Source organism: Phoenix dactylifera, unplaced genomic scaffold, assembly GCF_009389715.1.
Source record: "Phoenix dactylifera cultivar Barhee BC4 unplaced genomic scaffold, palm_55x_up_171113_PBpolish2nd_filt_p 001561F, whole genome shotgun sequence".
In the NCBI taxonomy this organism is placed as follows: domain Eukaryota; kingdom Viridiplantae; phylum Streptophyta; class Magnoliopsida; order Arecales; family Arecaceae; genus Phoenix; species Phoenix dactylifera.
In genome coordinates, this window is record NW_024068868.1 from 70142 (window position 1) to 86814 (window position 16673).

The 16673-nt window shown below is 45.2% G+C and overlaps 1 protein-coding gene across 1 annotated transcript; it reads left to right on the forward strand.

Moving 5' to 3' along the window:
- Positions 1–5916: 5916 nt before the first annotated feature.
- Positions 5917–7513, forward strand: LOC120108798 (chitinase 1-like). Its single transcript, XM_039122511.1, has 3 exons — positions 5917–6404; positions 6500–6653; positions 6915–7513. Exons 1-3 carry the CDS (start codon positions 5972–5974, stop codon positions 7285–7287), a joined length of 960 nt encoding a protein of 319 aa, XP_038978439.1. The 5' UTR covers positions 5917–5971; the 3' UTR covers positions 7288–7513.
- Positions 7514–16673: the final 9160 nt, after the last annotated feature.

The window sequence follows — 16673 nt, forward strand, 5'->3', positions numbered from 1 at the left end:
TTGGTTTTCCCCTTTGGCTCACCAACAAACCTATCTCCGTTGGTTTTCCCTTTGGCTCACCAACAAACCTTACACCGTTGGTTTTCCCTTTGGCTCACCAACAAACCTTTAACCCCTTGATTCAATCCCTTGATTGAATCAAGTTACAAGATATTAAAACAAAGAATAAAAACAAATCAAAGCTTCTTAAACAAGCAGATATGACAATATAAACAAATAGAGTAAAGAGAAGCCCTCAAACGAGTTTTGAAGATGGAGGAGCTCGGCTTCTTCTTTACTTGATCCTCCTCTGATTTGGCATGAAGTAGAGGATCCCCGAGGCAGCACACGGATGGAGAGGAAGCTTTCGGATTCACTTGGATGCTCTTCTTCTCTCTATTTCGTTTTGGATGGCCCTTTTGTGCTTGTGGGAGATTTCCTTTGTAATCTCTTTGAGATCTCTTTCCTAGATGATCTCTCCCACTTCCATGAGTTCTCCCCTAGCTCTCTTTTTGTTTTTATAGCTTTAGATGGCGTGGAAACAAGAATCTAGCCGTTAGAGACAAAAATAGAGCCGTTGGACACAGTCTGCACTTCCTGACAATATTACCGTTGGGATCGGAGTCGACTCGCGCGATCAGGAGTCGACTCGCCTGTTGCAGGAGTCGACTCGTGCTTTACTGGAGACGACTCGGCCACTGTTCCAAATTTGAATTATGGTGCATCCTCGACTGGGAGTCGACTCGTCTTAACCCGGAGTCGACTCGCCAACTTCTGGAGCTGACTTGGCAATTTCGGAGTCGGCTCATCCACTGAAGTCCGTGGATCCAATTTTGAATTTTGTCCTCTCGAGTCGACTCGACTGTCCTGGGAGTCGACTCGAATCTCAGACCCCGAACTCCCGATTCTCTGTCTTTTGGCTCATCCAGTCTTGGAGTCGACTCGAACTTCCTTGGAGTCGACTCGGCTCTCAGTTTCCGAAAGTTGGTCTTCTGCCATCTTAGTGTAGCGCTGCCTTGGAGTCGACTCGAGCTGTCTGGGAGTCGACTCGAATCTCAGAGTCGGAAAACTGATCCTCTGTATTTTGGAGCCGCGCTGCCTTGGAGTCGACTCGACTTGTCTTGGAGTCGACTCGCCTCTCAGAGACGAAAATACCGTCTTCTGTCTTGGGGTTGCGCTGTCTTTGGAGTCGACTCGGACTTTGTGAGAGTCGACTCGAATCTCAGTGTCCAAAAACTGCTTCTCTGAGTTTTTCCTTGTGTACCACTGAGAGTCGACTCTCGCTTTCTTTGGAGTCGACCCAGCAACCATTGGAGTCGACTCGAATTCCTCAGGAGTCGACTCGAAGACTATTCTTTTGAATTTTCCTTTGAATTTGCTCCTCCAATTTGAATCTTTTGAACTTTAAAGTTGGGCCAATGAATTGTAGCTTTCTTCTAACTTTTCTTGAGTGCTTTTGGAGGCCTTCTTGTGTTCTTCCAACTTGCTATGTTCCTTGCAAAATAAATATCTTTCTCCTTGCAACATAAACATTAGTATCTATACTTCAAGGTGTTGTGATCATCAAAATCAATCTATGAATCAATCTTTGGGTCATCACCAGGATAAGCGATAAAAAAAAAATCTCCTTTGCTGGGGGGGAATTGTTGGCGAAGGCCGGTGCGGGCCAAGTCAGCAGGGCTTGTTTGCTGGGGGGCGATTGTTGGCGGAGGCCAGTGTGGGCCAAGTCAGCAAGGCTCGCCTGTGGCGGAGGCCGGTGTGAGCCAAGTCGCAATCGAACACTGGGGGGCGCTTGGGATGGTCGGTTTAAAGACCATGGTTAAGCCTTCACTATCACCTGCGGATTTTAGTGAGATGGCAGCACTTACGGTCCTAGCAGTGGTATTAGAGCCAGTGGCACGGGTTCGATCCCAGGATAAGCGGTTAAAAAAAAAACTCCTTTGCTGGGGGGGATTGTTGGTGGAGGCCGGTGTGGGCCAAGTCGTAATCGAACGCCGGAAGGTGCTTGAAATGGTCGGTTTAAAGACCATGGTTAAGCCTGCACTATCACTTGTGGGTTTTAGTGAGATGGCAGCGCCTACGGTCCTAACAGTGGTATCAGAGCCAGCGGCACATGTTCGATTCTCAGGATAAGCGATTAAAAAAAAAACTCCTTTGTTGCGGGGGGGGGGGGGGGGGGGATTGTTGGCAGAGGCCGGTGTGGGCAAAATCAGCAGGGCTCGCTTGCTGGGTGGCGATTGTTGGCGGAGGCCGGTGTGGGCCAAGTCAGCAAGGCTCGCCTGCGGCGGAGGCTGGTGTGGGCCAAGTCGCAATCGAACACCGGGGGGCGCTTGGGATGGTCGGTTTACAGACCATGGTTAAGCCTTCACTATCACCTGCGGGTTTTAGTGAGATGGTAGTGCCTACGGTCCTAACAGTGATATCAGAGCAAGCGGCACGGGTTCGATTTCCAGGATAAGCGATTAAAAAAAAAAAACTCCTTTGCTGGGGGGAGGCGATTGTTGGCGGAGGTCGGTGTGGGCCAATTCAGCAGGGCTCGCTTGCTGTGGAGGATTGTTGGTGGAGGCCAGTGTGGGCCAAGTCAGCAAGGCTCGCCCGCGGCGGAGGCTGGTATTGGCCAAGTCGCAATTGAACGCCGGAGGGCGCTTGGGATGGTCGGTTTAAAGACCATGGTTAAGCCTTCACTTTCACTTGTAAGTTTTAGTGAGATGGCAGCGCCTATGGTCCTAACAATGGTATCAGAGCCAGTGGCACAGGTTCGATTCCCTGGATAAACGATAAAAAAAATACTTTTTTGCTTGGGGGGGGGGAATTGTTGGCAAAGGCCGGTGTGGGCCAAGTCAGCAGGGCTCGCTTGCTGGGGGCGATTATTGGCGGAGGCTTGTGTGGGCCAAGTCAGCAAGGCTCGCTCGCGGCGGAGGCCGGTGTGAGCTAAGTCGTAATCGAACGCCGGAGGGCGTTTGGAATGGTCGGTTTAAAGACCATGGTTAAGCCTTCACTATCACCTATGGATTTTAGTGAGATGGTAGCACCTACGGTCCTAGCAGTAGTATTAGAGCCAGCGGCACGGATTCGATTTTCAGGATAAGCGATGAAAAAAAACTCCTTTGCTGGGGGGAGAGGATTGTTGGTGGAGGCTGGTGTGGGCCAAGTCAGCAAGGCTCACCTGCGGCGGAGGCTGGTGTGGGCCAAGTCACAATCGAACGCCGGAGGGCGCTTGGAATGGTCGGTTTAAAGACCATGGTTAAGCCTTCACTATCACTTGTAGATTTTAGTGAGATGGCATCGCCTACGGTCCTAACAGTGGTATTAGAGCCAGTGGCACAGGTTCGATTCCCAGGATAAGCGATTAAAAAAAAACTCCTTTGCTGCGCCGGGGGGGATTGTTGGCGGAGGTCGCTGTGGGCCAAATCAGCAGGGCTCGCTTGCTGGGGGGATTATTGGCGGAGGCCGGTGTAGGCCAAGTCAGTAAGGTTCGCCCATGACGGAGGCCGATGTGGGCCAAGTTGCAATCGAACGCCGGGGAGCGCTTGGGATAGTCGGTTTAAAGACCATGGTTAAGCCTTCACTATCACTTGCTGGTTTTAGTGAGATGGTAGCGCCTACGGTCCTAATAGTGGTATCAGAGCCAGCGGCACGGGTTCAATTCCCAGGATAAGCGATTAAAAAAAAAAAACTCTTTTGCTGAGGGGAGGGGATTGTTGGCGGAGGCCGGTGTGGGCCAAGTTAGCAGGGCTCGCTTGCTGGGGGGATTGATGGCGGAGGCCGGTGTGGGCCAAGTCGCAATCGAATGCCGGGGGGCGCTTGGGATGGTCGGTTTAAAGACCATGGTTAAGCCTTCACTATCACCTGCGGGTTTTAGTGAGATGGCAGCGGTTCTAACAGTGATATCAGAGCAAGCGGCATGGTTTCGATTCCTAGGATAAGCGATTAAAAAAGAAAAAAACTCCTTTGCTGGGGGGAGGGGATTATTGGCGGAGGCCGGTGTGGGCCAAGTCAGCAGGGCTCACTTGCTAGGGGGATTGTTGGTGGAGGCCGGTGTAGGCCAAGTCAGTAAGGCTCGCCCATGACGGAGGCCGATGTGGGCCAAGTTGCAATCGAACGCCGGGGAGCGCTTGGGATAGTCGGTTTAAAGACCATGGTTAAGCCTTCACTATCACCTGCTGGTTTTAGTGAGATGGTAGCGCCTACGGTCCTAATAGTGGTATCAGAGCCAGCGGCACAGGTTCAATTCCCAGGATAAGCGATTAAAAAAAAAACACTTTTGCTGAGGGGAGGGGATTGTTGGCGGAGGCCGGTGTGGGCCAAGTTAGCAGGGCTCGCTTGTTGGGGGGATTTATGGCGGAGACCGGTGTGGGCCAAGTCGCAATCGAATGCCGGGGGGCTTTTGGGATGGTCGGTTTAAAGACCATGGTTAAGCCTTCACTATCACCAGCGGGTTTTAGTGAGATGGCAGCGGTCCTAACAATGGTATCAGAGCAAGCGGCATGGTTTCGATTCCTAGGATAAGCGATTAAAAAAGAAAAAACCCCTTTGCTGGGGGGAGGGGATTATTGGCGGAGGCCGATGTGGGCCAAGTCAGCAGGGCTCGCTTGCTAGGGGGATTGTTGGCGGAGGCCGGTGTGGGCCAAGTTAGCAAGGCTCGCCTATGGCGGAGGCCGATGTGGGCCAAGTTGCAATCGAATGCCGGGGAGCGCTTGGGATAGTCGGTTTAAAGACCATGGTTAAGCCTTCACTATCATCTGGTTTTAGTGAGATGGCAGAGCCTACGATCCTAATAGTGGCATCAGAGCCAGCGGCACAGGTTCGATTCCCAGGATAAGCGATTAAAAAAAAAAACTATTTTGCTGAGGGGAGGGGATTGTTGGCGAAAGCCGGTGTGGGCCAAGTCAGCAGCGCTCGCTTGCTGGGGGGATTGGTGGCGGAGGCAGGTGTGGGCCAAGTTAGCAAGGCTCGCCCGTGGCGGAGGCCGGTGTGGGCCAAGTCGCAATCGAACGCCAGAGGGCGTTTGGGATGGTCGGTTTAAAGACCATGGTTAAAGCTTTACTATCACTTGCGGGTTTTAGTGAGATGACAGCGCCTACGGTCCTACCAAAATGTAAGATAAAAGAGAGATAGAAGAACAAGATTATCGTATTCGGATATCTCATCGTACCTAGGGGATTCCATGCTTAATATTTATAGAGAACAGGTTGCAAATCTTTGTGATTAGAAACATGCGATTCACAGACAAGTAGTTGAGCACTTGTCATAATCGCTGATCGGGGCAGTTAGGATATTTCTTTTCAGGTGCACCGTGCCGGACGTGTTTCTTATCTGCCGATTTGGTAAGGTATGATATTTCTTTTTGGGTACATTAAAATCGAGTTGTAATTGATCATAGATGTTATTCAAATACTTGATTGGCCGTTAGTTTTACTAAGCTAAGTTATCAAGCGAGATTTTAGAAATGACGAATTGGAGCCACATTAGAAAGGTTGATGATCATACGGAACATATGGTCGGTGGCACATTAAGTTGTAGGTTGATATCTTAGAGCGCCACCTAATGCTTCTAAGTTAAGGTTGTGATTTCGAATGCTTGGTGGTCGACCAAACAGGCATGAAGACAAGAACCAATGGATGGCATTCAATGCGCATGAGCCTAATCCAGAGTTACTAGAGTGGCAGAAGCGCGTACGTTACCCATGTTGCACGTGGCCTTCTCGGTGCGAAACAATTAATGAGATTACAACAAGATAAGCACTACATGTATCACCCCAGCCACCTTGCCGTTGTGAGCAAGATATCAACATCAAGACCTGGCGACGTTGCGTCCATTGACCAAGTCAAAATCACAGGAATTTCAGCAGGAGCTTCAAAGCGATCGGCCGCCTCTGGTCATTTGCCGACGGAACCAAGACGAGAGGTTTAATTAGTTCCTGCTCCATTCTCTATATAAGCTACCCAAACTCCTACAACAAAAATAAGAGAGTGGAAAGAAGATCAAAGAAATGAAGGTCTGGTTGTTGGCAGTACTTTGCTCGGCCTCCATACTTGGGAGCCTCGCACAGCAGTGCGGCAGCCAAGCCGGGGGGACGACATGCCCTGATGACCTATGCTGCAGCCAATATGGCTACTGTGGTTCCACCTCGGCGTACTGCGGCGCTGGCTGCCAGAGCCAGTGCAGCGGCGGCGGCGGCTCAACTTCCAGCTCAACCCCTAGTGGTGGTGCCTCGGGTGTCGCCTCTCTCATCAGCTCGTCACTGTTCGACCAAATGCTCAAGCACCGCAACGATGCCGCCTGCCAAGCCAAGGGATTCTACACTTACAACGCCTTCATTACCGCGGCGAATTCCTTCGCTGGCTTCGGCACAACCGGGGACGACACTATTCGCAAGAGGGAGATCGCCGCTTTCTTGGCACAGACCTCCCATGAAACAACTGGTTAGTTCTACTTTCTCGTAAAATTCCGGACTTCATTCGTGTTCCTTCTCGTATCTCGTCAGGTGATGGTGCGCGGTGCTGTTTTATTTGGTTAGGTGGGTGGGCAACTGCACCAGATGGCCCGTATGCCTGGGGCTACTGTTTTAAACAAGAGCAAGGCAACCCCCCGGCTTACTGTGTCCAAAGCGCACAGTGGCCCTGTGCTGCAGGAAAGAAGTACTACGGCCGAGGACCAATACAAATCTCTTAGTAAGTAGATTACGACTCCTTGATCCATTTCTTTCGCTAAACAAGAAAGAACTTAGCCTGATTAATATAAGGAACTAGCTTGCTTAACATGCATTATCTGAAGTTTAAATATGACAAGCTCATTAATTACCCCGAAAGAAATTAGGCTGGATCAAGATATATATCTTGCCATGAATCAGCAATTGCGACATGTTAGATATTTTTTATTCCTTGAGAGACGAAGAATTATAAATGTGATTCGATCGAATTGAATCGTTCCAGCAACTACAACTATGGACCGGCTGGTAAAGCCATTGGCCAAGACCTGCTCAAGAACCCGGACCTGGTCGCCACCAACCCAGTCGTGTCCTTCAAAACGGCGTTATGGTTCTGGATGACCCCACAATCCCCAAAACCTTCATCGCATAATGTCATCACCGGGCAATGGACGCCGTCGGCAGCCGATCAATCGGCGGGACGTGTTCCGGGATATGGGCTCATCACCAACATCATCAACGGTGGGATTGAGTGCGGCAAGGGGCAGGACAAAAGCGTAGCAGACCGGATTGGGTTCTACAAGAGATACTGCGACATACTTGGAGTGAGCTATGGAGGCAACTTGGACTGCTACAACCAGAGGCCTTTTAATCAATAAGTCGTATAACAAAAGCGTGTAATAATTAATAAAACTGTAAGGCTACTTGGTCGTAGCACCAAATAAATCAGCTGTCTTTGAGATCTGTAATATATAGCTGGGACAGCGACATGGCGGCAGTGCCATGAACAAGTACTGGGGATCTTATCTTGTAGCCTTGGTTATGGAAGTCCATGGAAGTTTACATAAAAGTAAAATAATAAAAGAAAGTTTGCTCAATTGTTCAGGGTGAGAATTCCATATCTTTTCTTATTTATTTCCAGAACAGACTTTGGCTTGCTAATTACGCATGTATCCATATATATCTTCGCTTCGTTGGCGAGTTGGGTGTGGCGATGAGTGTGATGCTTGAATTATTTCATTGATTGGGTTAACCTTCGCCAAGTTCCATCCATTGATTAACATTAGCAAAAATATGAAAGAAACATGAAAATAAGAAAGAAATCCATTCACTGCTACGGTCTGGATTTAAATCTCCTAATGAAAACATGTTATATCTCGTATGCAAGGATCCGAATGCAAGCATACAAGCTCGGCCCATGCTTTGTATGAATTAGTGCATACTGAGGTATGGATCTATTAGAGTTGACTATGGACTTTCTGTTTGAAGAGGACGCTAGAGCTTAAATGAAGAAAATATGTAAGAATCTATGTGAGCATGTGCTATATCAGCTATATACTGGATAGATCTGTATATCCAATTAGTGGTTTTACTGATAATGCATGATATCTTGTAAACACACTAAATATGGCTTGCACTTGTCCATGGCAACCTCAAAAGTATCCGAAGTCGAGTCTGGTTTATATATGATACCTCAGGTTAGTTTTCTGTTTAGTGTTATTGTCTTGGATTTCAATACTAAGCAAGATTTCAACATCTAAAATGCTTCAGTAATTAACTTAAGAGATGTATCTAAGAAGTTCACCCTGCTGGTATATATATATATATATATATATAATCTCATTGCTTCCTCTTTCCTGGCATCTTCTGACATGTAAAGAATCAAAGCGAATAGTGCAAGGCAGCAGAGTGATTTTTTGAGGCGACTTTTCCGAGTCGCCGTGCATAATATTTTTTATACTACCCAGAAAGAAAAACTTAGGACTTGTTTAATTCACAGAAAAAAAAAGAAGAGGAGGAACAAATGAATAGACTACCATTAGATACAGCGATAAATACACCAACCCACCCACCTTACCGTAGTGCGCACGCGATCGATTTCAAGACTCGGTCGGTCCTGATACTCCACCAACCGGACGCTGCGTCCATTTTCCCTGAACAGTGAAGACAATCCAAGCTTCAGAGATGTCCCTTCTTTTTTTTTTGGTTATAACATGTGAGCATAAACCGATCTTATCCCCGTTTATTTACATTTCCCTCCCCATTTCTTGACCACACCAAGATGAGAGATATCTAGCTATTTATAGTGATAGGGACATCAGAGCTTTTCATTCTGATGATCGCGTCTTTAGAGCCACTCGCTCACATTCGCACCAGAGATTGACATCATTATGGCTACAAGAGGATCCTGAGCCACCAGATTGAGTCAGGTTCAGATCGGGTCCATTCGAATCTGCATCATGTTTTTTTATTTGCCTCATTAGTTGCTTTTGTTTGAGTCGATTTCGTTGTGTTTCTGTAATTTTGGAGTCGATTTGGTTGTTGAGTCAAGTGATTGGATCAATTGATCAATGTAAGACCTAATTATAAAGATCTAATTTTGGGTGTCATCAATTGGTTTAATGGTCTAATGTTAATAAAGTTTAATTTAGTATGTAATCAATTAATTGACTTAGTTAATTAATTGAAGGGTCCAAGTTTGGTTAGTTGTTAATTGTTGACTTAGTCAATTCATGATGTAAGGCCTATATAAGGGCTACCTCGCTTATGAATTAGGAGAATTGAACGACTGAATAAAAAAAAATTCTAGCCTTCTTTCCGTTTCTTCTTCTTCCTCCTCTTTTTTTCTTCCTGCGTCTCTATAACCTCTTATTCCTGCGTCTCTATAACCTCTTTCGTCCTCTTCCTCTTCTTCTTTCTTCTTCTCTCTCTTTTCTGCAGTGGTCCGCCATCAGCTTGGTATCAGAGCTCCGTCCGTCATCACAAAGTCTTTTTGGTCTTTAAAGATAACTAGCCTATTACCTTACAACAAACTTGCTTGGATTAATATTTTTGGCTAAGAATTAAGATCCTCCGTACTGGATTACCCATTCGGACCCGCAGGCCCACAAGCTGCAGCCACAGCCCGCAGGGGAAATCACTCTGACTCTTCCCGCAAAACCTTCAGATCTACCCCCCAATTTATGAACGCTAATCGAATCATCCCCTTTCCCCTCTCCTTCTCCCCTCCCTCGCCTCTATCTCCAAAACACTAACCCTAACCCTAACTCTCGCTCGAATCCATCCAGCCATGGGAAACTTGAAGGTGAAGAAGGTTCGCAACAACAAGCGAAACAACAAGAGGTGCAACCTCGGTCTCAAGCCCAAGAAGAAGCAGAACCACCCCGCCGCCGCCCACAACCACGACCTCGTCCTCTTCAGCGCTGAAAGCGACAGTGCCTCTAGCGGCCGGGGCGGTGGCGGGGGCTCCGATGACGATCCTCGACCACTTGCCCACCCCTGACCACCTCCACCGCCTCCTCGAGCCCTACACCAAGGACCAACTCATCGGCTTTCTTCTTGACACCGCCGCTGCCAACCCTGACCTCCTCGCTCGATCCATGTCGTCACTGACCACGATGTCTCCCATCGCAAGATCTTCGTCCACGGCCTCGACTGAGACGCCACACGCGAGACCTACCTCCAAGTCTTCGATCCCTACAGACCCATCGAGGACTGCAACGTTGTCGTTGGCAAGGTCACGGGCCGTGCCAAAGGCTATGGCTTCGTTCTCTTCCGCTCCTGTGCCGGCGCCATTGTTGCCCTTGTTGTTGACCCGAACTTGGCCCGGATCCAAATCAGACCCAAATTTTTTGGGTCGGGTCTGGGTTATATATAGACTCGAACCAACTCGAATGACCCATTGGGTCAAAAATTATAGCCGTGGACTCGACCTGACCCGATCTTCAAATAGATTGGATTTGGGTACAAAATTAGGATCCGAACAAGAAACCGAATTCGGTCAGGGTTACCCAAGATCCAACCCAACCTGACCCATTTGCACCCCTACCTGTATATGTATGATATATGAATGATTCAGATAAGTAAGAAGTAAGAACATTTTTATAATGGTTTCTGTATTAAATCATATTTTGATCATGTATGCTTGTGATTGATAGTATGATGGATGCATATATGAGCATAACTTACATTTACATAATCGGACTAATAGATATGGTGCTCTGGACTAACCATGTTATATTGATTGCCTTATCACGGGCGAAAAACGTGACTGTGGTTAGTCTAAAATCGGAATAAAAAGACATTAATGTGCAAATGTGAACTTGAATGAATGAGCAAGGACTTTGGGCTTATCTTGTTACTATCGATTGCCTCATCACTGGCTAAAAATATGATACCATCAATTGTTTCATCACAGGTTGGATATATGACACTATCAATTGCTCCATCACAGGCTAGAAATATGATACTATCGATTGCCTTGTCACAATCTAGAAATGTGATATTATTGATTGCTCCATTACATGCTGGAAATGTGATACTATTGATTGCCCCATCACAAGTAAGAAATGTGATACTATTGATTGCCTTGTCATAGGCTAAAAATGTTATACCATTGATTGCCTCATCACATGCTAGAAATGTGATACTATTGATTGCCCCATCACATGCTAGAAATGTGATACTATTGATTGCCTCATCACGGGCTAGAAACGTGACTAGAATTTAGCCCAAAGTTGAAAATATAATTGATCTGGATCAAGTTAAAAAGAAATGGAATGAAAAGTATTGAAAACACTAATGACGATTTATGAGATATCATATGCTATACCACTCTTGAATGACTAAATTTCTGTTGATATTTGATGTACATACTTATACTGATTATTCGAGTATTATTGATAGTCGGTTTGTAATTTTGTGATATGTGGAACAATTTATTGGGATTTTTAAACTTATATTATTATTATGTTGGTGTGGATGTATGGAGATTCTTACTGAGCTGCAAAGCTTATAACTCCTTTGTTTTTCTCTTTTTGAGAGTTGCAGGTTGCATATTACATAACTATATATTGTTGGATCACGAGTGAAAGGATAATTAAGTAGAGTATCGCTGATACTGGTTAGTTAATCAAATTTTGTAATTGATCCAACTTTGTTGTTTGTTACGAATTAAGATCATTATTGTTTAATAATATTAAGGTTGTAATATATTTTTAGAATTTGCATATTCTCTAGGGCTTTACTTTAGGGAGTGTGCAGTTGTGTCGCGTGCTAAACCCGAGAGTTAGGTTCGGAGCGTGACAAGTTGGGACGACGGCATGGCGACTGTGCCATTAACAAGTGGGGATCTTATCTTGTAGCCGTGCTTATGGAAGTGCAAGGATGCTGACGGTAAAAGCAAAAGAATAAAAGAAAGTCTGCTCAATTGTTCAAGGTGAGTATTCTATATCTCTTCTCCTTTCCAGAGCAAAGACATTGACTACTAATTCGAAATGTTTCCATATCTTCGCTTGGTTGGCGAGTGTGGTGATGATTGTGATGCTTGAGTTATTTCATTGATGGGGTTAACCTTGGCCAAGTTCCATCCATTGATGTCAAAAATATGAAAGAAGCATGATCTTAAAAAAAAAAGAAAAAAAAAGGAAAAAAAGAAATTCATTCACTGTGACGGTCTGGATTCAAATCTCCTAATGAAGACATGTCATATCTCGTTTGCAAGGACCCGAATGCTTATGGAAATCGACGATGTCCCGTCTCTAAAATCGAACCATCCAACTATGAATTACTCATATCGACACCAAAGGGGGTCCAGTCCAGTCTTTGAAGTTGCATCGTCTGAAATAGCCTGTTATGATGAGATAGTCGATGCCTTAAAATCGCTGCCACGCTTGCAAGTTTGGCAACGGACAATTCAAGTAATGGTTGGGTGAGGACAAGTGGAGCGGATATTTAATTTCATATCAGCCATGGGCTGCTGAGTATATTCCAAATATTTATACAGAATCAATCTAAGAATCAGAATAATATTTTTTATTTTTTAAATAAAATTTTGAGTTATTACAAATGATATCAGAACGAATTCAACTTATGCTCCACATGGACTAGTGCATACTGCAGTATGGATCTATTAGGGCAGACTCTGAACTTTTTGTCTGAAGAGGATGCTAGCACTTAAATGAAGGAAGTATGCAAGAATTTATGTGGGCATATATGTAGTCCTATATCAGCTATACACCGGATAGATCTTAGTACATATATAGATAATTAGTGGTTTTACCACTAATGATATCTTATAAACACACTAAACACACTTGTTCAAGACAAGCTCAAAAGTATCTAAAGTCGAGTCTGGGTTACGTATAAGGCTGCAAATGGGTTGGGTTGACCTATGACCCGACCCGCTTAGACCCAACCCAACCCGCTTAACCTGACCCGACCTATTTTGGAGGACCCGTGAGGCTGGGTCGGGTCCTAAAATTGGACTCGTTTCATTTTTCTGGTCGGGTCTGAATTTAATAAATTCAGACCCGATCCGACACGACTCATTTAAAATTTGGATAATTTTAGATTTTCAATCCTATGATCCGACCCAACTTGATCCGAATCTGTAAAATTATTTGGGCCTGCAGGCTGCAACCCGCGGGGATGCAAACACAGTTCTGAAGCCATGAATTGGTTGACCCAAATCAAACCCGACCCGACCCATATTCAAATTTTTTGGGTTGTGTCCGGGTTACACATAGACTTGACCCGATCCGAATGACCCGTTGGGTCAAAAATTGTAGCGGTGGACCGGATCCAACCCAATCTTTAATCGGGTCGGGTCTGGATCTAAAATTAGAACCCAAACCAAAAATCAGATTGGGTCAGGGTCACTCATGACTCGACTCGATCCGACCGGACCCATTTACACCTCTAGTTACGTATGGTCCTTTAGGTTAGTCTTCCGTGTAGGGTTATTGTCTTGGATTTCAATTCTAAGCTAGATTTCAACATCTAAGATGCTCCAGTAATTAACTTAAGAGATGTATCTAAGAAGTTCACCCTGCTGGTATATATGCATCCTCGTTCCTGGCATCTTCTGCCATATAAAGAATCACAGCGAAGGTGCAAGACAGCAGAGCGATTTTTTGGGGCAATTTTTCCGAGTCACCATGCATAGCATTTTCCAAACTATCCCAGATATGGATGAAGCAATGGAAGACTTAGGACTTGTTTGATTCGACTGCCATTAAGCACGCCGATAAATACACCAACGCACCTGTTACCTAGTGCGCACGCGATGGATTTCAATACTTGGTTGGTCCTGATACTGCACCAATTGACCCGTCACAATCCTTTTTTTTTGTTATCAAATGTGAGTGTAAACAGCTCTTATCCCCCTTTATTTACGTTTCCCTGGCCATATCTTGACCACACCAAGGTGAGAGATATCAAGCTATCTAGAGTCTTTCCGGGCTTTAAATATAACTAGCCTACCACCTTACAACAAACTAGCTTGGATTAATATTTTCTGCTAAGAATTAAGATCCTCTGCAGACTGCAGTGCATATTTGTGCACCAAAAAAAAACTGTACAGTCTTGAATATCTGCCATGTCATCCCATCTGGAAGATGGATGGTTGTGGCTTATTCTCATGATGGACCATATTTGGCATCCAACTAATATTCTCTATCTTGAGATGAGCGACAACCAAGTATCTTCAAGATGGATGATATGGTGGCTATTGAAGCTATATAGTGTTCTACGTTGCAAAATAGGCACCATAGAGGATATGGACTCTAAATTAACTTACCGTAATAAGCCAGTACATATAACATGTTTTCCAATAATTTTTGTTTTCTTTCAGAAGAATATGTGTAGTTCAAAAATCCCTTGGTGCTTACTATTTTTTTTTTTTTTGCCGTTGCTTCTCAATTTTCATAGTCTTAACTGTTTTTGAAAGCAATGAAAAAATTATAGGGCTCGTTTAGTTCGAGGGAAGCATTTTTTCTCCTAGGAATATAATTCCTAGGAAGCAGATTTCTAGGAAGAGAATACCTAAGAAAGTACTTTTGGCATATTTGGATGAGCATTGAAAAGTGACACATTTCCAAAGTACTTATGTTTGGTTGACTATCCACTTTTCTGAAAAAGTTATGTATAATTTCTATTATACCCCTTAATAAAAATTAGGTCTTTAATGCTTCTTTAATGTTGAAGGGCCTTTTTGGGAAAAAATAAAAATGGAGTAATTTCCGCCTCATGGGAAAGTCTTTCTCATGAAATGTGAGAATCATATTTCCATGGGAATACAACTTTTCCGTCTCTCTCATTTGAAAACTCTAATCAAATAAGAGGCTTCTCATTACTTTTCCGTTGACCATACTTTCCTCATTCTTTTCCTGCGAACCAAATGAGCCCATAGTATTACCTGAACTCAACGCGCCCAACAACTGCAACTATGGATTGGTTGGTTTTAGCAAAAAAAAAATGAAAAGCAATTGGCGAGGATGCACTCAAACTTCACGGGCTTGGTCGGTACTGCCTCAACTATCCCATTCAAAACTGTGTTATATATGGTTGTGGCGATGTCGTCACCGGCGACGGATGACATCAGCCGCCGATCGAGCGGCAGACAAGTTCCAGCATACGGTGCATCACCATCATACTACAGCAAAAATAGGTTTTTCCGACTATTACCTATTGACACAAGATAGAAGCGCCGGCAATTTGGTCACTGCGCTAAAATTTACCAACGCTTCTTAGTAGCATCAGAAGGAATCCGGATTAGACAACGCTTATAAGCGTCGTCATAGATCAAGCTTTGGCCTCCAACAACGCTTTAAGCATTGTCAAAGCCCAAAGCTAGTCCTAGCATCGATGCTTATAAGCATCGTCGGAGACTAAAGCTAGGCCTAGCATCGACGACGCTTGCATGGTGCAGAAACGACGACGCTTATAAGCATTATTGGACACCACAATTTCCCCACCTCCCATCCCTAAATCTCCAACTCGTCGGACACCAGAAAACCCATTGTCCCTAAATCCCCAACCCCAGACGTCATCATCCACAAAATTCCTATTTCTTCCCCGCGCGACCAAGCCTCTTCGTCAAGCTCCGCCTCTGCCCGTCCGTGGAGGTCTCCTTCTCCTCCTCCTTCTCTCCTTCTCTGGCGCTTCCCACTTCCTCCTTCTCCTCCTCCCCCTTGTTATCCTAGATACCCAAATATAATTGATAAATCAATAATTCAATATTTCTAATATTCATAAACAGTAAATAAGAAGAATAAACTAGCATGTGGATCAAAGCATGCTGACGCGCTGTCCTAAGAAAGTTTATGCCCCCCACGCACGGGTTCGCTGGCACAGATCTCCTAGAGATACGACGACCTAGTACAGAACTACGTCTTCCCCACCAGAACACCTCCAGAAAAGAAAGAAGAGCACGTTCACGCTTGCAGATAGCTCAAAAGAAACTCAGAAAAATAATTGAAATTATGAGGAGAAGTGAATAAGAACAAGAGTAAGAAGAGAAATTTTTTGTCACTTTGAAATGATTCCTAGAGCCCTTTATATAGGCTCGTGGGCTGCCCAAAAAAAAAAAAAAACAGGCACGTCAAAAGAAGCAAACGCGGGCCAAAAAAAGCAAAATTTGGCGGAAAGAAGAAAGGAGCTCGTTGACGCGGCCCAATTGCATGAACCGCACGCGATCGTGTGCGGACTAGAGAAGTGGCAAGCATCCAAGCCCAAGCAAGGGGTCAAAGAAGCAAGGAACGTGTACAGAATCCATGGAAGAGTCCGCAGACTCTTTTATAGAGGCCAGGCGAGCAGAAGCATGGGCGGCCAAGATGCAACAGGCCGTCGGATCAAAGGAGCATAAGAAGATATGTCATCAATCCGCGGGAGCCAGCAAATTCAGCACATAGCCGCAAAGTATCTAACTTAGTGTGGATCTTTTTGCGGTTGATTAGGAAGATTATTTGAATTTCAAATTGTTGCCGCACATGGGCATTAAGCATGTATAAAGGGCGCAAGAAGGCAATAAATCGGAAAAAGAAAATCGAAGATTAAATTTGGCGCAGTTTTCAAAATAGGATTTAAAATATTTAATTTAATTCAACACCCCTCTCCTCTCCCGTGGAGCCACATCCTGGTCTCGACGCTCGCCTTCCTCCGAATCACGCCCAAAGGTGTCGTCGAGGTCCATGAGATGCTCTATGAGACGGCACGCCACCTCACTCGCGGCGGCGAGACTAGTATCTTCAGCCCCATGCACACG